We start from the raw sequence: 26,201 nt of genomic DNA on the forward strand, positions 1-26,201 counted from the left end.
CAAGCTCTGCTGCTAATTACTAAGTGACCACCTCAGTTTCTTCATCTGTAGAAAAGGAAGCAGAGTTTTTTGTGGATGGACCTCTAAGGTCCCTTTGAGCTTTCAATCACTGATCCCACCAACCTCACTGAGTCATGTAGTCAGATTCAGCAAATCCTGAAGTATGTGTGTCTGGGTGTGCGAAGCTGAGAGGGGGTACTAAGGGATGGTAACGGGGTGCAACAAGTATATGTCTTCCCAAACCTGTTTGTGTCTCACCTGTGGTGAGAGGGGCATCCGCCATTGACAGGGAGGCCAGGGGAGAGGTGTCTTCAGGAGAAGCCCAGGTTTCTGTTGTGCCTGGAAGATGGAGGATGTGAGAGGGAGAGATCAAGAAAGAAGGTAGCATGATTTCAGAAAGGCCTGGAAAGACTTGTATGAACTGATGCATAGTAAAGTGAGCAGAATCAAGAGAACATCGTGCACAGAGACTGCAATATTGTTTGATGAAGAACAGTGAATGACTTGACTATTCTCAGCAATACAATGATCCAAGACAAACCCAAAGGATTATTGATGAAGCAGACTATCCACCTCCAAAGAAAGAACTGATATTGATTGAGGACAGACTGAAGCAGACTGTTTTTCACTTTCTTTCATTGTTTTTTCTTTTATTCAAGTCTTCTTGTACAAAATGACTACTATGGGAATGATTTACATAATTGCACATGTATAACCCACATCTGATTGCTTACTGACTCAGGGAGGGGGAGGGGAGGGAGGGAAGGAGGGATAAAATTTGGAACTGAAAACTTTAAATAAAGGAGCATTTACTTAAAAAAAAAAAAAAAGAAAGAAGGTCACAGAAGAAGGTGCAGGGGAAGTGGGGGCCCTGGAGGGTAAGAGGGGACTGGGAGGAATAGGATAGAGTGAGATAACAGTGGAAGGTGGGGAGGAGGGGGTAGGGCACCGGGCTCATGCTTAGATGGGCATGTTTATTTTAGCTGTTGCCAGGTTCCCTTCTAGTCCTGCACAGACAGGCCAAGCCGAGCCCTGTCCCACTCACCTAGGAAACCTGCGATTACAGACAAACATCAGGGAATTCTGAGGGGGCAACGGCCCCTCCCCCCATTCTGCTTTTTTCTTCTCCTTCTGTGACAGTCCTGGAGTTCTAGCTCACACAGAGACCCAGGAGTATGAAGCAGAACCTAGGACAGCACCAAGACATGTAGGGAAGAGGAGAAGAGACGCCCTAATTCCCAGACTTCATGGAGCAGCCTGAGCCAACTGAGCCAACCCGAACAGCCAGAACGTCCCCAACCTCACCGGGCACGCTGGTGTCCCCAACCTCTCCAGCCACCCCAGGCTCAGCAGCCCCTCCAGTCACCCCAGGCTCAGCAGCCCCTCCAGCCACCCCAGGCTCAGCAGCCCCTCCAGCCACCCCAGGCTCAGCAGCCCCTCCAAACACCCCAGGCTCAGCAGCCTTTGCGATCACCTCCGCTGCCCAAGTGCCTCTGACCTTCCCTTCCTCATCTTCACCGTATGCAGAAAGAGTGTCCAGGATCATCACCTCCCAGAAACAAAGGGCAGGAATATGGGTAAGAAAGCTTGGATGAACCTAAACATGTTTTCTCCTAGGAGTTCAGGGCTATGGTGAAAGTCAGGCCCAGAGTCCCGTCCAAACTGCTCACAGAAACATTTCAGAAGGGTCTCCTATGTGTGTGTGATCCCTCTCTGAGCTCTCCCTGTCCCACTGGCTCATTCCTGTCTTCTTTCATGTGCTGGAGAGGGAGGGGGGAGATCTAGGGAAGGGGGAGCTTCAAGGGCAAGGGCCAGGGATCTCGATGACATTGGACATGGAAATGTCACTGGTAACAACATAGCAAGCTCATAGGCTTTCCTCATCTCTTTCTCTCATTTTCACATTGAGGACGATCTCTAATATTTCAGTCATTCTGTGATTGAATGACTGCAGCAAAAATCGCACCGCCAATGAGTTAAAAAGCCATATTTCACGGCTATCATATCTAACAGAAGGGTTTATTTCACAGCTATCATGTTATAGCCATTAAATATATTTTTAAAAGAGTGAAATGAAAACGCCAGTGATTTTTTTTTAACAGCAATTTAATCCGTGGAATCACAGAATACAAATGAACCAGAGTTGGGTTTGTCACTTAGTTGGCAGGGGTGTCATTCCCACTGCTGTACTGGTACAGGAACAGAGACACGATCAGCAGCCTTTCTGTGGCTGGTGACAGTGCCTGAACTGCTCAGAGGTCTGGAGGTGGGAGATGAGAAGGTTTGAGGCAGGGTTGTACAATGGAAAGAGCCCAGTCTAGAAAGAACTGTGCGGGAAAGGGGAAAATGGGCTGGCTGCTGATATTTACTATGGGCAAATCCCTTCTGGTCTCTGGGCCTCAGTTTCCTCACCTGTAAGATGAGGAAGGCAGATTTGATGTGTGATATTGCAAGGCCCTTCTGCCAGGACCATCCTTAGGAATTTTTGTACCTGGGACAAGAACCACAGACTGAGTCCTGGGTTGTCGATGACTAGGGAGGAGACACTGACCCTGAGACACAATGAGACCACCCCTCTGGAAGCTGCCTACTCCTCCAATATCTACCCTGAGGAACTGATTGATTGGTTCAAAAAGCATTTGTTAAGTCACCTCCACAGGCACAGAGGTTTCAAAGGCAAAAACAAAATGACTTTCAGGAATTCACCTTTTCTTGTTGGGGGTGGGGAAAAGATAATAGATATGCACACAGATAAGTTAATTCAAAGTAATTGTGGGGTACTAACAGTGTGTGTGTGTGTGTGTGTGTGTGTGTGTGTGTGTGGCAGGGAGGGGGGATTAGTTTTCCTGGGAGGTGTCACTTGAACTGAGACTTAAAAGGGAGCTAGGGGTTTTGTGAAGTGGCACAAGGGAGGGAGCACTTTCCAGGAATGTGGAGCAGCTTGGGCAAAAGCATGGAGATGGGAGATTGTAGACCATTTTGGCTGGAGTGCAGAGTGTATGAGGGAGAAATGTGGGCTAGAGGCAGACTCTGAACTGGTTTAAGTGGTAAATAAAGGGCTTGAGTAGGATGGCAGCTCGACCCAAGCCCATGTTTGGGGCAGTCGTGTGAAGGATGAATTCAAAAGAGGAGATGATGGGAACAGGGAGGCCGTGTATGAGGCCTTAGGAGAAGCAAGGAGGCCTGGGGGTGGCTGCGTGAGTTGAGAGAAGGGAGTGTACATGAGATGTGTTGTAGAGGCAGAGTGGATAAGAGAGCTGCTGACTGGAAAGATCCTGAGTGAGGAAGAAGGAAAAGGCCGAAGTCGTGTGACTTCAGGGACGGCCAGGAGGCAGTGAGGGCCCCGTATCTGTGACCATGTGATGGAGGTGCCAGTTTTCTGGAGGCTCCAGAATGGGGGGCAGATCCCGGTGCCATAGAAAGCTTAGCTGTGGCCAGGTACAAGAGGAAGGGGGGCCAGAGGGATGGTGAGGGCTTTGAGATCAAGCCTGAAGACGAGGTTCCCACGTGAGGAAGAAGGAGACCTCTCAGCTTCTCTCCACTGTCAGTGATCAGGTCGCTGCTGGGCTCGTACCATCTGGCCATAGGGACACCCTCTCCTCATGGGATCAGAAACCTTTCACTTGGCTTCCAGAAGCGCTTGTGAAGTACCTGTTGTTGCTGTTACTGTTCTGTCATTTCAATCATGTCTGACTCTCGGTGACTCCATTTGGGGTTTTCTTGGCAGAGATACTGGACAGTTTTGCCATTTCCCTCTCCAACTCATTTGACAGATGAGGAAACTGAGGCAAAGGAGGTGAAGTGACTTGCTCAGGGTCACCCGGCTAGTAAGTCTGAGGCCAGATTTGAATGAAGGAAGATGAGTGTCCCTGATTCCAGGACTAGCACTCTATTCATTGCACCACCAAGCTGCTCTATTAAATGCCTACTGTGTGCCAAACCCTATGCAAAGCATCAGGATTACAAAAGCAGAAAGGAGGCATTCACTGCCCGCAGGCAGCTTGCGTTACTGGGTACTGGTATGGGGGCAAAAAAAAAAAAAAAAGAATAGACATGTCCCAAGTGGCCAAGGAGCAAGCGGCTGAGGGGAGCAATTACATACCTAGCTCTAGTTCAACACAATGTGTATTCTTCCCCTTGGGAAAAATAGCCTTAAAATTTCCCACTATGGGTGGTTGTCATGACATGCCAGGGAAAGCCCTTCTGTATTTCAGTCGCTTCTAGGAGGAAGCCTGATGCTGGTTTTGGTTCTGATCCACATGCATTGTGTTTCCAGTTTCCTCACCTCGACCTGATGGAGAAAACCCCAGAGTCCACCACGGCCGCCATGCTGAAGCAGCCTTTCCTTCCAGAAAGTAAGCGGAAGTTGGAGGATCGGCTGCCTTCTCGCTACCAGCTCCGCCAACAGGTGAGCCGCCTATGCAGCTGGGGCTAGAGATGTGTGAGATTGGGGTTGGGCCATGTAATGCCAAGGGGAGGGCCTCAGCTCCCACTCCCAGCAGGCAACTAGGCATGTGCCTGCAGGCAAATCACTTCCGCTACTTCAGGTCTGGGCTTTCTCATCTGTGAAGTGGAATCCAGACACCAGCATTGCCTCCCTCATTGCACTTTTGTGAAGATCAAATGAGCTCATGGGTGAAAAGTGCTACATGCATTTGAATTCTTAGATTATTATTAATTATATGAGATCACAGGACCATAGCATCTGAGCTCCAGAGCTAGAAGGGACCTCTGAGACTATCTGCTCCAATCTCTCCAGTCTCCAGATAAGGAAACTGATGCCAGGAGGGGCAATGATTTACCCAAGGCCCCACAGGTGGTAGCAATCAGACATGGGATTAGATGTAATTATATACTTTGCCCACTGAGTCTGGAAGAGACATTTCCTCCGAGTGAGCCATTCAAGGGTGGATTTTCCCAATGTCTATAAAGTTGACAGTGAAAAAAATGAAATGAGTCTGTGTTTTAAAGTCCTGTGCCCACAGTCAGCTGACGCTTGTCTTGCTTGTCCTGGCTCTTTTCCTTGGTCATTGCTCCTATTGGTTCATTAGCCTTCCATTTACGCCATTAGAATGACACAGTCCACCTGAATTCTGAGACATACCTTTCTCTTCCTTTTCCAGCAAGCTAGCAAGAGCAACTTCCCATTTTCACTGCATGACAACCGGCATGGCCTGGAATTCTGTGGCCACGGTCTGGATGATGTGAGTATCCCCTTTCTTGCCTTGGGGAGATAGTACTGAACACCACCTCCATCCCCCCCAACTTCCCTCCCCGCAATGGAGCAGCTACCTGAAAAGCGATGCCAGTTTCAAATGAATATTGGACTGAAAGCTTAGTGTAACAAATAGCTGTGAAAAGCATGAGGTCTTTGGTGTTCCTTGTCACCTGGCTAAAGCTGCTGGCTTTGGGTCTGTCCCTCGCATGCAGCTCTCTCAGCCTATGAGAGCCTTTGTAAGATGCTTTAGCAATGTTGTATAAGTAGGCTATGGGCAGCTAAGTGGTGTGGTGGATGGAGCACCAGCTCTGGAGTCAGGAGGACTTGAGTTCAAATCCAGCCTCAGACACTTGACATTATTAGCTGTGTGACCTGGGGCAAGTCACTTAACCCCGATTGCCTCAAACATCTGGGTCCCTCTCCAGTTATCCTGATATATATTTTGCCCTTAGATCCAGATGGCTCTGGAGGAGAGAGTGAGGTTGGTGACTTTGCACAGCCCTCCATCACTTATATCCAATTCACTGGAAGTCATGACATCACCTCCCAATGTCATGGTCTTCTTCAAGAATGAAGGACAAACAATCTGGAGGAAGACACTGGGTCATTGGCCCAAGACCCATTTCCCTCACATACCCACTCCCTCTTTCTTACTTCCTTGATCAACGAGCTAAGGTGGTCTCTGCCTGGACATGGCTGATTGAGATCCTTCTCACTGAACAATTCTGCTTTACACAGGCAGGACATCCCCCAAAAGACAGGAAGCTATTCTCTCCTTTGTTTGTGCTTGCTTGGTTTTCTTGGGAGAACCCTGGTAGTCCCTTTGGCCAATAAGGAATAAAAATTAGAGAAGGCACGGTGACTTTGGGTTCAAATCCTAGATCTGATACTTCCTACCTGTGTGACTTTGGGTGTAGGACTTAAACTCTCTCGGCTTCAGTTTTCTTTTGTGTAAAATGGAGGGGTTGGAGCAGATCATAATCACCAAGGTCCCTTCTTGGTGCTATTGATGATCTTTCTATATGCAGCCACAAATGGGATAGAAAAGCCCTTTGACAAGAGATGGCTGAGGGGGTCAGCAGGAGGGTCGAAAACAGCAATTGGAAAGCTTTCGTGGTAGAGAAACTGCTCTGATCCTGAACTTTTCTCCTGCCCATCTTCTCTTGATTCCTCCCCAGGGTCTAGGACGGAAGAAGCTGGATCAGGTGCAAACGCACTTCGATTCTACCAATTTCAATCGTTGGGCAAGTGACTATGTACCCACCCCAGATGACAACTTAAGCACTTACCAAGCATCATATGTCCCTAAGCCCAAAGCAAAGGGCTTCTTCTTTCGACTCTACCCAAAACATCACTCACATGACAGGTGGGGTGCTCATTTTATATGAGGATGGAGCCAATGCCAATGGGAGGAAGCTGGGAATCAGCTTTCCAACAAACCCCTTACCTCAAGACGTTTTCTCTTCCTTTTCTGTAAGGGCATAATAAAAGAAGGTCCTTTCAATTCAGCACCACTTTTAAAACACAAACTTAGGACTACTAGAGTGTGGATACCATAGAGACTTTGTTTCATAATAATAGTTTTGGTGAGTAAGTTTCTTTAAATAACAAAATGTTCATAGAAATGATTGTACTGGGGAATAGGAGCCTTCCCTACCACCCATTTATTATAATAATGCCATCATCAGCTGCAGATTTTTAAAAATGAAATTTAGCTAAAGAGAAATTCCTTAATTATGTATTTCTGCATTAGAACTCAAATTATATGAGCAAGATATGTTGTTACGTGATGTGTTATTTTGTGAGCAATATATGTTGATAAATAGAAATAAATTTATTGGGAGAACTCATCAATAAATTTTGCATTATGATCAATGCAAGAGGTATGAGGTTCATCAGCCCTTGCAGCTGCTGACTGCTGGAGTCTGCCATAGTTATACCCCAAAGAATAAGGAATGGCTTAGAAGATTGCAGAGGTGGACATAACTGTCACTAGCCTTGTGACACAGAGTTAGCTCTGTTGTTACTGAGGCCCGAGGTAATAGGGAAAAGCTTCCTGCCTTGGTCATTCATGGAATCTGTGGCAGATCTGCAGACATACCAAAATTCCTGCACTCTTTTGGTCTTGGTCTCAGTGCACCAGCAGAACCGAACCCCTCAAATAACTAGAGTTTTTCTTTAGAAGGAGGTATTTCATGAATCTCATCAGTATAGATTCTACAGTGGGATTCTTGGTACAGTAAGGAATATGCTGTTTATCCAAACTGTCTCCATACAAAACACACTCATTTCTACAAGAAGAATTACAATTGATTAAAATGTATCCTGTCATATCCAGAGCCTTCCTGGTTGTCAAGACTCATGGATTTCCCAACTCCTAACTGAGAGTAGGGCCAAATCCCTCCTCAGCCCTGGGGGAAAAGGAAGAATGGGAACAAAGGAAAAGGAGAAGACCATGAGGAGGAACTGGGGGAAAGGAAAGGGCATGGGAGCCATGAATTGAGAGCTCCTCTCTGGTCACAAAGCAGCAGGTGGGAGAAGAGAGTCCTGGAGCAAAGTCAGGGAAAGCCCCCAGTACGTCTGCCGTCTGCAGGAGATAAGGGACCCAGGTCAAAATCAAGCACCATCCTTCAGAAACCTGATGGATGCCTTCCAGCCATGCTTTATTTCATACTCTTTGTCACGTCTTCCCTATTCCTCCTATCTACGTCCAATGGAGGCAATGATTACATGGAAAGCTGCCAGTAAGGAGTCAATTTGGGAAAGGGGGAGGCTGATCCCCATTAAATGAACAGAAACCCATTTTTCCAGTCCAGGCCATGTGATGCCTTGGGGATCATATCCCTGAAACAATCTTGGCCTTGCCTCTGATAGAAAACAACCCTCAATCTCTGTGACCTATTTGGGAACTAGTTGGAGGTGGGGGACACTATTCAAATGGCTCCAAGGCATCAGCTATCAAACATGATGAAAAGGAGGTCAGAGCTGGGCACAGTTTTAAGGCATCAATTATTAGCTGTGACATTACCAAGGAAAGAAGGAATTTTATAACTTTGTAACCTGGAATTCCATTGGTGGTATAGGGGCCAAATTTAATAGGGGGAGAGCTAATTGGATGCCTCACCATAATATTGGGGTTCAGAAAATAATGAGGGACCTCTAGGTCCAAAGTTTCCTCCCCTCCAAAATGCCTTTTTAGTTATTTCTCCCAGGCCAATAAGAAAGGAGGTTAACAGCCTCTTTTCCACAAACAAATCAGGTTTTATTTAATGGAAATAAAATACACAGCAAAGGTGAAATTAATTAAGGCAAGGGCAAGGGAATAGGGAAAAAGAAAAAATGGATAATCTCCCTGGCTCTTCTAGCAAGGGCTGTCTCAAACCCAAACTCTCTTTCAGCTCAGCTAATTTAAAGGGCTGGATTTAACTCATCACCAGGGGTCTGTAATTTCTATGGGAGTCAGCAGCCAGTTTCCAATCCACTCCGAATGCTCCTTCAAGTCCAGAGAGAGACTGTGAGTGAGTGTGTTACTTCCTGTTGGGGTCCCTTTTTCTACCTTTTTCTCCCTTCCCCAAAGGGGAGGTCCTTCAAGTAGTGTGGCTGAGACTGGTTCCCTGTGGATAATGCAGTCCACAGCCTCTTAGGACATTCCTTCTCAGGGTTGGCCAAGTTAAGGTAGGTCTGACAGGGCAGGCCAGGTGTGGCTCAAATCTAATCTTTTTTTTTTTTTTTTTTTGGTGAGGCAATTGGGGTTAAGTGTCTGAGGCTGGATTTGAACTCAGGTCTTCCCAACTGCAGGGCCAGTGCTCTATCTACTGTGCCACCTAGCTGCCCAAATCTAATCATTTTTAAGTGGGTACTTAGTAGTTCTTCATTCACACCCAATTAAAACATTACTAAATCAATCAAGCTAGACCCCTGGGCATCTGCCAAATTCCACTATTTTTCCACAGTGGGTTCATGATACCTATCATCATGTCCATATGTGGCCAATGGGAATTACAAAGGGACTGCTTTGGATGGATGGATGAAAACTCATTTATTAACGGTTTACTATGTGCTAATAAATGAGGATATAAATAGAAAAGTAAGACATTCCCTGCTTTCAAAGAGCTAATATTCTAATAGACAAATGGTTGATGAGACTTTGGGATTTAGAATCCTTATATTTGTCAACAAACCATAGTGTTCCCACTTCTCCAATTCTCCTCAATGGAGTTCTAATAGTCACCTTGGTGCAATTCCATGTGGTCTGCATTGGCACATGGGAACTGTCAATCAGGACTGATTACAAATGATTTGTTTCCTGACAACTAGCCTAGCTAAATGAGGAGAGGTGAGTCATCAGAAGACTGGCTGGCCAATCCAAGTACCGGTGATACTTTTTTTTTTTTTTGTGGGGCAATGGGGATAAGTGACTTACCTAGGGTCATACAGCTAGTAAGTGTCAAGTGTCTGAGGCCGGATTTGAACTCAGGTCCTCCTGAATCCAGGGCTGGTGCTTTATCCACTGTACCACCTAGCTGCCCCCAGTGATACTTTTTTGTTGTGGAGGCATATGACACAGATAAAAACCCACAAAAGACAGGGATAAGAAAGGAGAAAATTAGGATAAGAATATATGGTAGGGCATGTGGCAGGTCAGTGATCTGCCCCAGGGAAAGGACTCTCTGCAGTACTTCCTCAGTGGTTCGTTGAGGTCCAGAATCCAGGACAGTGGCTTAGACTGTGGAATTGAATCATTCAAGACATTCTGCCTTGATCAGAGAAAAGGTTCTTAACTTGGGACTGGTCCACAGATTCCCAAGGGCCCACAGATCTATTTCAGGGGTTCTTTGAACTTGGTTGGAAAAGTAAAATTTTTATTTCAACCTAATTGGTTTCCTTTGTAATCCTATGTATTTTATGCATTTAAAAACATTATTCTGAGAAGAAATCCTAGGCATCAGCTAATAGCTGAAGGAATCCATGACCAAAAAAGGGTAGCACTCCTGGTATAGAGGGATGGAGGCCTATGTCAGAGCAGGTGTCACTCACAGACGACATCTCCCTTCTCCCCATCCCCCACTCCAGGTCACCCCATCCTTTTCTTAGCCACTCACCCTGTCCCCATAACAGAACTAAAAGAACTCAGAACAGCCCATTCTGATCCCTTATCTGACTGAATTTGACCAACAGTCCTTCCTTGCCCATCAATGCCTACCTGTGAGGGTATGCATCACTTCAAATAGGGAACACTAGGGCACAGACTCTGCAGACAATTTACATTTAACAAACACTAGCACCTGCATTGTTCTAGGCTCTCTCTTTGCCATGGGCATATGTGAATCCCTTTCCATTCAGGGCTCAATATCTAAGCTTGGCAGCTGGCATCACAACAACCCAGACTGTGATACACGCTCTTCTTGGTATCATTCACTGAAACCCAGAGCTGTGAGTAGGAATCCTGCTGCCCAGAGCAAACTCAGTTTGAGGAATGGGGGTTGGGGTGGGGGTAGGAGCACATAAAGGGTTTGCCCCATCCAGGTACAGTTACAATGTGTGAACCCCAGGAAGAGGCAAAGTGTGGGGAGTAGTTTGGGGGAGGCAGCATTTGTGAGTCTGAAAAGGGACAGGACCCTGGTGGCCCCATATAGAATGGGGCCACATAAGGGAAAACATTTTTTTTAATGAGTTGAGCCCCAGCTTAGAAGCCATAGCCCAAGAGGGGCAGAAAGTCATAGGGGAGAGAGCTGGAAATCAAGAGGATCTGAGTTAAATCGTACCTGAGGCACTTAGTAGCTATATGACCCTGGTCAAATCACCTCTCTGTGCCTCAGTTTCCTTATCTCTAAAACAAGGGTCGCAGGATCTATTTCACAGGCTTCATGTGAGACTCAATTGAGTTAACATCTGCAAAGCACATTGCAAACCTTATATAAATATAAGCATTAACTATTTTTGGTATTTATTATTAATATTGCTATTCTTATAAATGCTACTCTCCATCTGCTGCTCTGCCTGGTTTCAAAGCCACAGAACAAGATGCCCTTCCCAAGTCAAGCTCAATGCCTATAATCTCATCACATGCTGCTGAGGAAAATTAATATTGTGCTGTATTATTTAATAACCACTATTTCTTTTTAAAAAAATAATAAAAATTTTTAAAGTTTTGAATTCTAAATTTTATTCCTCCTTCCCTCCCTCCCCCCCACCAGGCGGTAAGCAATCAGATATGGGTTATACATGTGAAATTATGTAAAAAATCACCATATTAGTCATTTTGTACAAGAAAACTTGAATAAAAGAAAAAATGAAAGCAAAAAATAGCATGCTTTAATCTGTGTTCAATCAATATCAGTCCTTTCTTTGGAGGGGGCTAGTATGCTTTATTATTAATCCTTTGGGATGGTCCTAGATAATTGTTTTACTGAGAATATTTAAGTCATTCACGGTTCTTCATCAAACAATATTGCTGTCACTGTGCACAACATTCTCTTGGTTCTGCTCACTTCATATATATCAGTTCATACAAGTCTTTCCAACTCTTTATGAAATCGTCCTGCTTGCCATTTCTAATAATATTTCATCACCATCGTATGCCACAGTTTGTTTAGCCATTCACCAATTGATGGGCATCCCTTTGATGTCCAATTCTTAGCCACCACAAAAAGAGCTGCTAGAAATATTTTTGTACACATAGGTCTTTTCCCCCTTTTTTTGGATGCCTTTAGGAAATAAACCTAGCAGTGGTGTTGCTGAATCAAAGGCTATGCACAATTCTATTGCCCTTTGGGCATAGTTCCAAATTGCTTTCCAGAATTCTAACTATGATTTCTCTGTGATCCATCCTTTCCTCACTTTGACAGACTCCACTTGGGAAGGGCAGGCAGTTTCTGAAGGGTGTGATGGAGTAAGGCGATCACTCCCAATCCCCAAGTCTTCTGCTCTTTAAACAGCTTTGTGGAGATCCTCCCCAGGAATGATTCTTGTGTCCTTGCTCTACCTCATCAAAGTTAGGGATGACCTGGTTTATAAGGGGGAAACCAAACCAGAGAGAACCTGATTGAGACGGCTTTTGTTTTTCTAGCCAAGCTTGCTAGAGGCAGCTGGGTCTCATAAACCAATTAGCATTCCGGAGTGTCCAAGAGGGGAGTAATCAGCCACGTGTGAAGGCCAGCCCACTTTCCCTAGCTACAGACTAATCTTTTCACCTGAGGATTAGTCCTCCTCTCAACAATGAAGCAATAGGGAAGAGCTAAGAACTATTAACTCATCTCATCATGAAAATGGCCACCAAATAGGATTGCCTTTACCTTTGCTAGGAGAGGACCAAAATGATGCACTGTCAGGCCAATCTGAAGGAAGAGACACCTATGCTTAAAAAGCCTCATCAGTCCTCACTCCAGGTCTTTGGGCACAAATGGAGACTAGAGGCCCCTTTAGAAATAGCTTTAGAACCCTAATAACAAAGGATACCTTGTGCAGAGAACTGCCTCCATCTCTGTTATTTGTTAAATTCCACTCTCAGCACGGCTAATCCAAGTCTTGCTCAACACCACCTTCCCCAGGTTTCTCTCTGCTCTAGTTGGAGCAGAAGGTGGGATATGAAACTCCTCCCAATGTCTTCCTTTATAGAGGCCAGAAACTGGATTCCCCCTGTATCTGCTGCTCTTCCTGGTTTGAACTCCATGGAACATGATACACCAGTCTCTCTCTGACACCCCCTGCTTTCCTGCCTCTTTTTGTGTGTTGTCTCCCCTTTAGATTGTAAGCCCCTTGAGGGCAGGAACTTTTTTTTTATTAGTTGTATCCTCAGTGCTTAGCACAGTGCCCAGCACATAGTAGGTGCTTAATAAATGTTCATGGAATTAGATTATTGGATTGGATATGTTATTGTATTAATTATTATTATTACTGGAGGAGTAGGGTGATCATGACTCCCAAGCTACCCCCTCACGCCCTTAAAAATGATATGTAGGTAAATGATGGGGAAAATTAGAGAAGCAAGAACCAGATGGGAAGGGGAAGACATGAGGAAGTGATATATGGGTGACTTAAGACAGAGCTTCTTAAACATTTTACACTCATGACCACTTTTCACCTGAGATTTTTTTTCCATGATCTGGGTATATTATATAAAATAGCCAGCTACACATAACCTTTTACTGTTGCCGAATTCTTTGCGACCTCCACATTCAGTTATATGAGCTCATATGGAGTGGAGACCCACAGTTTGAGAAGCTAGGGCTTAAGAGATACTATGTAGGACCCGAGGAGAGATCGGGGCAGGCACACTCTGACTGTTTGCTGACAGTGGCTATACATTGCTTATCCAGAGTAAACAGGGGAGAAGATGTGGAATTCCCTTCTCCCTGTTCTTCTTTGCCCACTGCAGGGATAGTTAATCTCCCTGGCATTGTCCATTCCCTTCCTGTCTGCTTGTCATCTTTCCCTTTAAGTGCTACTTTAGTTCCCAAGGCTTTTAGCCTGGGATAAAATCATTGGCCAATATGTCTGAGCTATGGTACTTTACTTAGTGTTTAAGAATCTCAGTGGAAGTAAGAGAGAGAAAGGTAGTGGAGAATCCAGAGATGAAAAACATCCTGTTTTAACTGACTAAGCCTGCCAGTTTGGAGATGTTAGGGAAAAGTGACACGTTTGGCACCCAGCACATGGGAAATGTCGACTACAAGCTTATTCAGAGAAGGGGCTGTTTCATTCGTTGTATTTGTATAGTAACTTATTGCCCGGCAGAGTGCCTGGCACATAGTAGGTGCTTAATGAATATGTGTAGATTGATTTTGGAATTGAAATGAAGGTGGAAGGAAAATTAATGTCTTGGGAAAGGCATGGAAATAACTTGCATTCATTCATTCTACATTCAAGAGATAGTCTCCTGCTACTGTGTATTGAGCATGGGGAAATATGGTTTTTCAATAAAACTGTCTCTCATGGTTCTTGTAGTTTAGTAAGTGGAGAATACACAAGCACAGACAACTATACTACATAATGTTGCATGATAAATATATCCCAGGGAAGAAAAATGTGCTTTTGAGATCTGAGGCCCAATTTGAACAGAAATGGAAAAATAACAAAAGGGAATGATCTTGATATGGGGATGGCAAGAAAGCTCACCAGGATACCAGCTCAGCTTGCACAGTCTCTGCAGGGTAAAGATTCTTTCTGTGGAAGTCTCTGCTTCCTTACCCTAGTGATCCCTTAGAGAAAACCCTTTCTTCATTCACACCAAAGCAAATGACTTGCATTAATCACTTTTACTGATGTTAGTTTGAATAAGCGAAGAAGTAAGTCAGCTGAAAAAACGAAGCAAAGAAAACGTTTCAAATCATTTCTGTGCAAACGTTTGTAGATTTGTTCTAGTTTAATTAATTAGACTTTGCACTCAGGACATTCTTGAGACCCTGAAATATTGAAGGGACCCAGGGCAATTTTAATGAGTTTTCTTTCCACTCTCCCAAGCAACCACAGCTCATCTTTTTAAATACTGTTATTCTCCTGGGAATGCTGCCTGCCTGCTAATCTCGCAGGACCATGAGCTCAGAAGAATTAGAATGGTGTGGGCCCCAAAGGCCAATGGCAAATGTCAGATTGGCCTTAAGTAGTCTATGGTTTATTACCAACAATGACTTGTATATGAAAATTGACATTGGTCAAACTGACTGGCTGGTTGTTTCCCCTCTACTTCCCCTGCACCCCTGCCCATGTGGTCCCCCATGACTAGAGAACACTTTTTTCTCACCTCCACCTTGCAGACTCTACCTCCCTTCAAAGCCCAGCTCTGAAGTCATCCCTTCTTCTCATCACTTCCATTCATGCTCTCTCTATCTTGAAACTGTTGGGTATAGGCTTGTATACCCCATGATGTTGGAGGATCATAGACTTAGAGCTGGGGGGCATCTCGAAGGTCATCTAGTCCAACCCCTTCATTTGACAGGCAAGGAAACTGAGGCCCAGAGAGGGTTAAAAGACTCGTTCAAAGTCACACAGGAAGTAAGTGGCAAAGTTTACACCGAACCCGGGTCTAAGGCTATGAATCCAGAAGGCTTTTCCCCTACTAACCCAGGTGAATGTAAACTCTTAGAAGACAATAGCAGGATAGAGCCACGGCCCTGGAGTCAGGTGTACCTGAGTTCAAATCTGGCCTCAGACACTTAACACTTACTAGCTGTGTGACTCTGGGCAAGTCACTTAACCCCAATTGCCTCACTAAAAAAAGAAGAAGAAGAAGAAGAAGAAGAAGAAGAAGAAGAAGAAGAAGAAGAAGAAGAAGAAGAAGAAGAAGAAGAAGAAGAAGAAGAAGAAGAAGACAATAGTAGTTTGGTTTTCTTCTTTGGGCCCCCAGAACCTTGCATAGGGCCTGGCATGTGGTAAACACTTAATAAATGTTTATTGAATTGAATTGATATTAAAGATTGTTACTGGAAATATTGATGGATCATTCATGTAGAAAGAGGAACAAATGGATACTAGTGGTCTATTCGTGAACTAGTAATAGCTCCCTCCCTCTGCCCCCTCCTCCCCTCATCCTCACCCCCCCAAACACACACACACACACACACACACACAGGCACACAAACACATACACAACAGGCAATAAATCTCCTGGATATTAGGTAGATCCTCCATGGAGGACCAAAAAAAAGGACATGGGCAAGAATAGCCTGGGAGAAGAGGGTGTGCAGCAGCTGTGGTCAGCCCCCATCACTGAGATCATTGATCCAGTGGAGTAAGGAAGCTTTCTTCTTAGAATATAACTAGAAAGTAGAAGTTAGCAACTAGCTGACATGGACACATGGACACACCTTTTACGGTTGCTATTTGTGCTGATCACTTAAAAATTGCTTTAAGACACTCTGGTTAAAGGGACGTGGGGATGCACTGGTCTGATGGCTCCTTGTTAAGTCAACTCTTCTACTCAAAAGGTCATTCTCTCTTCAATTCTGATTGTTCTAATTTATTTTAAAGGTCACATTGTACTCACTCTTTGCTTTTTAAGTTTTGCAAAAAGCCTTTAACCAGAAGTGATCCCAACCTGAGGCCAGTAGTCTAGGAAGAAAGAAGAATTGCAGAGATTCGGAGAATTGGCTACCTGTCAACATAGCAGAAATAACCAGAAAAACCTTTCCTAACTTCCATGTTTGTAATTTTTTAATTGGATGACCCCTCTGGATTTCCAGAGACCTTGCCTGTAGTTATTCCTGCCCCCCCCGCCCCCCCAATTCTAGGAGAGTCAGTCCTCTCAGACCTGGGTCTCTCCCTGGTTGGATGTAAGTTATACCTCACCTCAACTCCAATTTGAGCTTCCCATACCATCATGCTGTTAGGATACCAGAGCCCAGCTATTGTGAGTATTTTATCAATCTTTCTGGACACTATACTCACATCTCTACCCTGTGCTCAGGGAATAATAATCTTTACTGCTCTATAAGGAGGACAATCTACTGCCCCTGTGAATCCTCTCAGATGATACTCTGCCCTTCTCCAGAACTTAATGTACTTTCCCTTATGCCTGTCCTCCCTTGAACACACACTGGGCCAGGAGGAGGAGTGGACACGTGCCTTGTCCACTGATACTGCCATTCTTCTCTCCCCTCCCCTTTTCAAGGTCAGCATCCATGTCCTGCTCACCATGAACGGTTATACTTCCCATCTTTGTCTTGGGCTCTCTCTCTTTTTCCTTACTACACTCTAATGATGATCTCAACAGCAACCATGAATTCAGTTATCTTTTCTATGCAGATGGAATCCAGATCAATGTATCCATCTCTAGTTTTCCTCCTGAACTCCAGTGGTGCATCACCAACCATCTGCTGGATAGGCTGTCTCACCAGCATCTTGGATTCACCGTATCTAAAATACAATTCACCTCCACCCCTAAATTCAACCTGCCTTTGAACTTCCTTTTTCCTGTAGAGGGCACCACCACCCTTCCAGAACCCACGTTCACAATTTCAGGGGGAACCTGGGATCCTTATTCTCACCAGCTCCAACAAATCTAATCAGTTGCCAAATCTTAGATATTCCCTCTTCGTTTGCATTCATTCCCTTCTTTTTCCTCCCTCCACAGCCCCTGTTGTTCAGGCTCTCATCACCCCTTGACTGGACTTATTCCACAGTTTCCTCAATACTCTCCCTGCAACCAGTCTCTTCTGTCTCTTTAATGTTTGCCTTGGCACAGATGCCAAATTAAGATTCCTAGAGGTCAGTTGTGGCCAAGGCATTCTCCTTTGCAAGGCTTTCCTGATCATCCCGGTTGTTAACACCCTCCTCCTCTTCTTGAAATCACTTTGCATATACCTTGTACTTAAGTCGGTGGAATGCTCTATCTGGCTCAAGAAAGTTTAATGGCTCCTCCTGGTCCTGTTTTGCCCTTAAAGCCCTTCACCATCTAGCTCCAGTCTGTCTGTCCGTCTGTCTGTCATGATTGAATATTATTCTGTGCTATGCATTCCAACCTGGCTTCCAAGCTGGTCCCCATACATAGTGTCCCATTTCCCACTTTCAGGTCTCTGACTGAAATGCTCTTCCTCCTCATCTCTGCTTTTTGGAGACACTCAACTCCCTTCAGGCCTTGCTTCAGCTGTCACCCCTTTCAAGAGTCCTTTCTTGGTTTGTCCAGTTAGTAGTGTCTCTCCTACCTCCACTCTCATCACTTTACCTTTATTTTGCATGTAACTTCTGGCTATTTATATTTAAATCCATTGTGTCCTCTGAGGCAGAGACTGTTTTCCTTTGTGCTCCCTCACTCCTAGCACAGTGTCTGACCCATGGTAGACACTTACTAAATGCTTGCCCATGACTTATCTGTCTCCCCAGGCGGTGAAGACATGGCCCATCTTGCTGTTATGCATTTCTGTGTGAAGACCCAAGCACCAAGGAGAGCTCCCAGTGGGAGAGCATAGTGTGGGGGAGGAAGAACAAACAGATGCCCAAAAAATGATCCAGTGAGCCCAGGCTCTCCATATGTTCTGGGAAGTTCAAGGGAGTCTGAGTCATCACCTTCTCCAAATGGCCAATGATGGGAATGCAGGGGTCTCAGCCCCTGCTGCCTGGCCCAAGGAGTTCTCTGTGGCTGGCAATGGGGTGAGCCCATGGATGATTGTCTCTGAGGACCCTGAGGTTGGCCCCCAGCCATCCCATTCAGGGACATCAGAGCCTCTGGCTGGCAAGCAGATTCTGGTCCAATGTCTCCAGCAGGAAATACAGCACTGGAAGTGTGAAATGTTATGCATTTTCTTTATGTGTACCTATCAAAACAAGCAAAAACAGCTCATTTGGCACAGAGTGTTTAAGTAAACACATTACAGAGACACCAAAATAATCCCCCAAATATTAAAAAACAAATCAACCCCCTGTCAAAGTGTGACTCACTGGATAAATGTAATGAAGACTAATGTAATTCATCTACTTGTCTCTGGGCCTGCTGATTATGGATTGGCTTGGCATCACCTAGGGTTTCTTCATAAGAAAGCCCCAAACCAAGACAGCAAGCTTGGGGGCTAGGAGACCCTTCTGGAGTCCCTACTCTAATACTCACTGTTTGGGTGACCCTGAACAAGTGACTGCCTTTTTTGGCCCCAGTTTCCTCACCTGCAAAATGGGATTAAGAAAACACTCCTTGCTGTTTTCACAAAAATCACTGCAAAGAAAGTGCTTTGTCAACCTGCCAGCCTTATGAGAATGGGTGTTTTCCTTCCTGCGCCACCCTGAAAAAGCATTTCCAACTTTATTATTTTTTTTTACTTAAATAAGATTCATATGAGTTCTTAGAACACTCAACAACTTAGACTTCAATGACTCTTTCTGCCAGATAAACATCGTCCAAATATATAGGCAAGAGAGTTGTAATGGAAATTCCCAGAACAGTAGCCAGATAGATCATGGCTTCAAATTGGGTAGGAACCTAGTCATTTTTAAAAGGCAAATTCTCCCTTGCTATCTCTAGTGTGGTTAGTAATAGCTCATATGTCATTAAAGAAGCTAACAATAGGATGTGATATTCTAGCTCTAGCTAGCATCTTAAACCAGACAGAGAAAGACCACCGTGATTTTGAGGAGCTTTTTATGGGAGAACTAGCCTTTTCATGCTGGGCCCCAAAGGGCAGAAGCAGGAACAATGGGGAGAAGTTGGGGGGAAAGATTTAGGCTAATTTCAGGTAAAACTTCCTAACAATGAGACCTGTCCAAAAGGAAGAGTGAGATGTCTCAGGAAGGGGCAGGTTCCCCCTAGATCATGGATTCTTCACTGGTCTTATGTCATGGACCTTTTTGGCCGTCTGGTGATGCTTCCAGATCCTTTCTCAGAATAATCCTTTAAACTGCATAAAATAGAACACATGGAATTACAAAGTGAGCCAAGTAAAGTGAAATAGTTATTTATATATATATATATGTATGTATGTATGTATGTGTGTGTATATATATGTATATATATATATCTATATATGTATGTATATGTATAAAAATGAGTTTGTGGACCCCAGGTTAAGAACTTCTTTATGGATGGGAGTCTTGAAGCAATAGCTGGATGAAAATAACTTCTTGTGAGTGCTTGAGGGTGGCACTTTTATTCAGTTACTGATTGGACTAAGTGAAGGTCTTTCCAACTTTGAGCTTCTGTGACTCTCCCCCATAATTCTTTTTTTTTTTTTTTGATGAGGCAATTGGGGTTAAGTGACTTGCCCAGGGTCACACAGCCAGTAAGTGTTAAGTGTCTGAGGCCGGATTTGAACTCAGGTCCTCCTGACTCCAGGGCTGGTGCTCTATCCACTGCGCCATCTAGCTGCCCCCATAATTCTTTTTTATTTCATGTTTAAGACATTTCTCCCCTCAAGATCAGTGGTGATGTGCACCTTTTGGGGTCAGGTGGTGGCTAGTGGACAAAAGGAGGTATTAACAGAGCACTAGCTGTGCCAGCTAGTGACCATCAGTGCCAAACAGAAGGGACTTTTCCCAAGACCTGAATGGAATGGTCCACTAGCCTTTTGGCCACTTCACTGCTTCAACTACCATGGACCATCAAAGGTAGGGCATTTAGCCTGGTTAGGGCTGATATTCTGTGAACTCTCAGATGTTGAGTGCCATTCCCTCAGGTCGGCAGAGATGAGGATAGAGTAGAGGGCAGAGGTGAAGCCCATAGTTATATAAAGGCACCTCGCATCTTTTTTGTACAAGTGAACATGCCCAGAAGTGGTTTTTATGTCACTTAGTGAACCATATAGTTGTAAGCAACTTGGAAGTTGCTTATATCAGTGAGTAAGCAAATGTTTAGTAGGCTGTGTGCCAAACACTGTGGAGGGGGGTACAAAGACAGAAATGAAACAATCTCTGCCCTCAAGGAGTTTACATTCCAATGGGGAGGCAACACGTGCCTCTCTAAGGATACCCAGGATAAATGACAAAATACATCTGAGTTAGATAAACACAAGGCAGTTTGGGAAAGAGGACATTAGCCATTAAGGGAGGGAGAGAGGTTTTGGAAAGAGCTGGGAAGAAGGCAGAAGAAGAAGCTGATACCCAGCCCGTGTCATTCTTGGGAACTGGGGTTGGTGGCAGCAGCCAGGCTCCTCCCTTAGCTCCATGGAGACCTTGAATGTCCAGCATGCTACTGGTTGATGCACCCAGCAGGGAGCTTTCCCTCTCTGCTTTGATTCCTGGCCAGGGGGGCCATGCAGCTGCCTTTGGTGTTTTTAAGATTTAGGACCAGATCCCCTAGGAACTCTACGAGCTGTGGCAAGACTTGCTACCATCTCCCATGAACTACTTAGACATCTTTCCTCTTGCTGTGTTAATGAGTCAGTCGATAAGCATTTGTTAAGCACCTACTATGGGCTGGGCTCTGTGCCAAGCACTGGGAATACAAAGAAAGGCAAAAGAAAAATCTCTGACCTCAAGGAGCTCGTATTCTAATGAGGGAGACACCATACAAATGCCTGTACTTCTAAGATGGAGATGGTGTAAATGGAAGGTAATCAGTCTCTCAGAGTAAAGGCACTAGTAGGAGAGGAATTTGGTAATGGATACAATTGGCTTTCTTCTCTCATGGGACAAAGAGGCCATGGAGGAGGGACTTGTGATCCAGGATTTGGGAGGTGGTTTGCTATGGGAATCGATGGGAAAGTCTACATCTCTATGGGTGGTGGTGGTGTTTCTTTGTCATTTATTTTCCCATGCCATTTAATAGTTCAATGTATGTGTGTTTTTAACTTTTGTTGTTGTTTTGTCATTTCAGTCATGTCTTCATGACCCCATTTGGGGTTTTCTTGGCAGAGATACTGGAGTGGTTTGCCATTTCCTTCTCTAGCTCACTTTACAGATGAGGAAACGGAGACAAACAGAGCTAAGTGATTTGCCCAGGGTCACACAGCTAGGAAGTGTCTGTGGCCAGATTTGAACTCAGGTCTCCAGGCTTGTGCCAACTAGCTGCCCACTTTTTGGTTTGCACCATTGATTTTTGGCTGGTCTAGTAAAAGGAACCTTAATGGGGGCTCATGAACTGTGACCATAGGTGGACACTGGTCCAAAGCATCTTTCAGGGGGCCCATGGTGGAGGGAAGTCTTAGGCTAAAATTGAATTATGAATGAATCCCATACCAGGTCAGTCTCACATAGAATCATCATGGAGATTCCAAAGGAGAAACAGGCAATGTTGAACTAAGCTAGCTTTTGGGGGAGGGGCAGTGTTCTCTTCCCCACTTTACAGGTAGCAGTTACCGGAGCAAGGTCACACAAGGCAGTAGTGGCCCTGGAATGAAACCCTAACTCAGCTCACAGTTAATCTATACTCAGTTCCCTTGTGGAACCACACTAACTTACCTGCACACAGTAGGTGCTTCTGATGTGTTGTGTTGTCATTGTGAATCAGATGTGAAAGTAGCATCAAAATGGTCATTTACAGAGCAATCAGTGTGATGACGGGTCATGGGCACCCGAATCTTGAGTGTTCCTTTAATGCCAGCATTAATGTGCCAGAACAGTTTGTAAAAGAAAGATGAGGAGGAGGATGGTAAGGGGAGGATGTTGGGCAGTGTGGTCCAGTGGAGTAAGCATGGGACTTGAAATCAGGAAGCCTGGGATTCCAACCCCATCCCCAGCACTGGTCAGCAGCATGACTGTGGACACATCGACTCTCCATTCTGCTTCCCCATCTATAAAATGGAGATGACAATATTGCAGCATCTGCCTCTCATGGTCATCCTGAGGCTCAACTGAAATCCTGTGTGTGGAATACTTTGCCAACCTTGGAGCTCTCTGAAAGTTCCAGTGGTTACTCACCTATGAGAGAAGCAAACAGATGCTTGGAAGGATCACAGAGCAACCTCTCAGTGGAGCGATTGTAAGCGTCAGAGCACCTGGCTATAACCTCAGCACCCAAGTGGGAGATGGACAGACCTGCGTTTTGCCCAAACTTTGTGTTTACACACGCGTCCTCCCACCATCTCCCATCCTTAGCATGTTGATTTTTTAGGGTGGAATTGTCATAATGACATATCCTCTTGGGGAAAAAGCACTGGGCTGGAAAAGAGAAAATCTAGATTCAAACCCTGGCTTTCCACGTCATCTTTGTGTGCCCTTGGGTAAGTCACTTCCTCAGTTTACTCCTCTGTAAAATGTGTGTGTTGGAGTGGGGGCATAGGGGTGTGTGGAGTCAATGGCTTCTGGGGTCCCTGCCTGCTCTAAGTCTGTGATCCCATGATTCCCCCAAATCCAATGAATAGTCAAAAATATAATGAGTCAGATAGGGCTCAGTAAGAGGACCAACACAGATTCTCTGATCTTTTCAATACGCATTTAAACAGAGAAATGTAAAAGCCTGAGGCTCCTTTTACTGCCTTCCTCTCCCCTCATTAAGTCATAGAGTATTATTTCAGGCACCTCAAGCCTGAGTACCTGCAGGGCTTTCTTGGATGTGCAGATGGGCTCTCATCCTACAGATTTACAAGTCTCCCTTAAGTTACCGGATGGGGATAAAGCCTTCTGTCATGATGGTTCTTTCCCTTAACATTTGAACCTCCAAAATGAAGGCCCCCATTGCCAGAAGAACAGTCATGGGCCTCTTAGAAGCCCCCTCAGCATGAATTAATGACCCCCATAAAACATTGTCTTGCCTTATTGCTTAATTAATCAGGGACCAGCCGGCCCCAGGACACTTGGACTGGCTTTTGTTTAAGCCGTGCCTTCCTCTGTATCGCCAACAACCCAGGTAGAGTGGAATCCATTTATGGGAAAGTCCAAAGCTAATAAAGGAAAAGTTTAATTTCCTGGTTCCCTGAAGTCTCTGGGGCTTAAAAACAACTCACTGATGCTTCTAAGAGTCGTATTTTAGAAAAAGATCATGCCAACAGCTCAATCTATCATATTTCATTGTTCTTGAAAGTTAATCAGTAAAACATTTTTTTAAAGCACACATTTCTCAGAGGGAACAAAGGTCAGCTTGGAGCATCTAACACAGATTTGGAAGGCCTGGTTTCAGAGCCCAGCAGTGACACTTCCCGGGCTAAGCCTCTGTTTCCTCATCTATAAAGTGAAGATAAAATACTCTGGCTCACACTTCAGAGGAGTATTGTGGGGATCAAGGAAGAGAATGCATGTAAAAGCTCTTTGCAGACATCAAGGTGTTATGTAAATATCCCTGTCACCATTCTGCCAAACATTTACTGAAAACTAAGGCGTCCCTTGACATTCCTTGAGTCAGCTGTTTTGTTTCTATCTGGATTCTTGGAGGCACACAGACCCAGGCCCAGAACCCAAACAAGCACTTAGCTAACTTTTCCCATCATTTTTATTGTTTTGTTCAACTGAAGTGGTTTCTTTACAAGTGAAGTGGTGAGGTAGAGTGATTTTTCAGATAATTTAGGCCCTCTATTAAGAAAACCACCAGTCAGATCTAATGCTTGAGAATGTTCTACTTGACCAGTGTAGACACAAGTTGGTGGGATTTAGACTGAGTGAAGAACTATCCCCGATTTATTTTATTTTAATTTAATTAATTAATTTTTTTAGTGAGGCAATTGGGGTTAAGTGACTTGCCCAGGGTCACACAGCTAGTAAGTGTTAAGTGTCTGAGGCCAGATTTGAACTCATGTACTCCTGACTCCAGGGCTGGTGCTCTATCCACTGCTCCACCTAGCTGCCCCTATATCCCCGATTAATTTTAACCACAATAAATGTTGGTTACATTTCTGGCTGCCTGGGTGGAAGATGGACAGATGAAGGGAGGGAGGGAGGAAAGAGGGAGGGAAAGAGGGAGGGAGGAAGAGAGGGATGGATGAATCATAAATCATGAGTTGAACCAGCCAACAGGATCTTTGCATTGAGTATGGGGATCAGAGTGATTGACACTGTCCAGGATGACAGAGGAGTGCTAATCCATTTGGAGAGTTAATCCACTGAAGAAGGAAATGCAAGCCACTCAACTATCTTGGGCAAAGGAACTCCATGGGTAGTATGGTCCACAGGGTCATGAAGAGTTGGACATGACAGAACAACTGAATAGCATTCTATTTGACAGCAAGTGATAACTGGAGGGTCTAGACAGACATTTTGTGGTGTTGAATGGAGATTAGGAGAAGATCTCAACCCCGCCCCCCAACCAAAACTCAAACTTTGTTTCAACAGATGTTGTTAGAAATACTTTCTAGCTGATCTTACTGAAGTGTACCACAAGAGGGCAGGTGTAAGATGCTGTGGACATCTAAGGAATCAGTTACCAAACTGTTTGCTCCTTTGGATGGTTTGCGATAGGATTGTGCAGACAGATGCCAGTCTCTTGTATCAAAATCATTTCACTTGGCTCCTGTTTTTCTCTCATTAGTTAATCTCTGACCTTTAACAAAGCACCCATTTCAGCAGTATTAGTTCAACAACCCAGTCAGCACTTATATCCTCCCCAACACAGTAAGAGCTGCCCCTCAAATCTGAGTTAGTTTAATTGTGCCATAATGTTTCTATTTACCACAAAACATATTTCATGGACACACCCTCTGTTTTATTGCTAAAAATGCCATGCTGCTTTTTGAAATGCCAGTGGATTAAGTGCCCGGCTCCGTCTATAGTTGCTCAAGGATTCTTCTGCCATTTACTGAATCCCATTTGTTTTAGAATGGGATTAAAGAATGTTTCATTATTTCATAATGAGCCAAGCAAAATGGTGTTAAGAAAAAAGAAGACATTCTGTATCTTTTCCTGTTAGCTCAGAATATTCTCATTATATTTCATGTCATTAAAGGCTCTGAGGTGGAAGGGACTTGGGAGATCAGTAGGTCTAACCCCTCATTTCATAGATGAGGAAAATGAGAGGGCAGGTGACTTGCCCAGAGTTGCACAGGCAGGAAGAGGGGCCAGGTTCCCAAGCCGTCTGCCCCCCCCCCCAGCCTCCTCCGCCCCCCGCCCCCACAGAGCCATGCAGTCCAGAATCAAGGTCAGCTGGCTTGTTGGTCTTTGGTTTCAAATTCTCAGGAAGACACAAACATGCTCTGCTTAAGATGGGGGTTTTTACACGACTGTGTTCAATCTCCTGGAAATGTTTCCAGTAAAAAATAGAGAGGAAGGCAGCATGTTGTGGTGGATGCCAAGCTGGGCTTGGATTGGGAAGAATCGATTCAAGGCCTGCTCTGTCAAGTATGTCACAGAGGTGAGAGGTCACCTACCCTCTCCGGGATTCTGGCTGCCCCCCAGGCTTTGGTTTCTGAGAGGCGATCTGCCTAGGGGGAGGGACTTCCCACAATGTGAGCTCTCCTCTCAGATGAAATCACAGACCTTTCCGTTCAGTTTGGCTCTTCCAGCAAACCGGGCCCCCTGGAGGGGAAGGGGCTTCTCCAAAGTGACGTGGGTGGGAGTGCTCTGGATCAACAGCAGGTTCTCAGGGTCTAGAGCCAGTCCTCATTCCACTGGGCCACAATTGCTCAACAACCACACAACAGAGACAACAATCCAACAGAAGCCCAAGGAGTCAAACAACTTGCCTAAGGTCCCATAGGCA

General features: G+C 44.9%; 1 protein-coding gene across 1 annotated transcript; it reads left to right on the forward strand.

Annotated features, from left to right (window-relative positions):
• The first annotated feature begins 1,073 nt into the window (after positions 1 to 1,073).
• On the forward strand, positions 1,074 to 7,008 carry TEX36 (testis expressed 36). Its single transcript, XM_043988193.1, has 4 exons — positions 1,074 to 1,577; positions 4,277 to 4,408; positions 5,124 to 5,204; positions 6,397 to 7,008. The coding sequence occupies exons 1-4, from the start codon at positions 1,248 to 1,250 to the stop codon at positions 6,604 to 6,606; spliced, it is 753 nt and encodes a 250-aa protein (XP_043844128.1). The 5' UTR covers positions 1,074 to 1,247; the 3' UTR covers positions 6,607 to 7,008.
• The last annotated feature ends 19,193 nt before the right edge of the window (positions 7,009 to 26,201 follow it).

This window comes from Dromiciops gliroides, chromosome 2, assembly GCF_019393635.1.
Source record: "Dromiciops gliroides isolate mDroGli1 chromosome 2, mDroGli1.pri, whole genome shotgun sequence".
Lineage (NCBI taxonomy): Eukaryota > Metazoa > Chordata > Mammalia > Microbiotheria > Microbiotheriidae > Dromiciops > Dromiciops gliroides.

Bases quoted from the DNA above. Each gene is read 5' to 3' on its own strand.
- TEX36 (XM_043988193.1), top strand. From the start codon at position 1,248: ATGGAGCAGCCTGAGCCAACTGAGCCAACCCGAACAGCCAGAACGTCC. The intron at 1,578-4,276 runs GTAAGAAAGCTT...TTGTGTTTCCAG, and splicing joins AACAAAGGGCAGGAATATGG to TTTCCTCACCTCGACCTGAT. The intron at 5,205-6,396 runs GTGAGTATCCCC...ATTCCTCCCCAG, and splicing joins GTGGCCACGGTCTGGATGAT to GGTCTAGGACGGAAGAAGCT.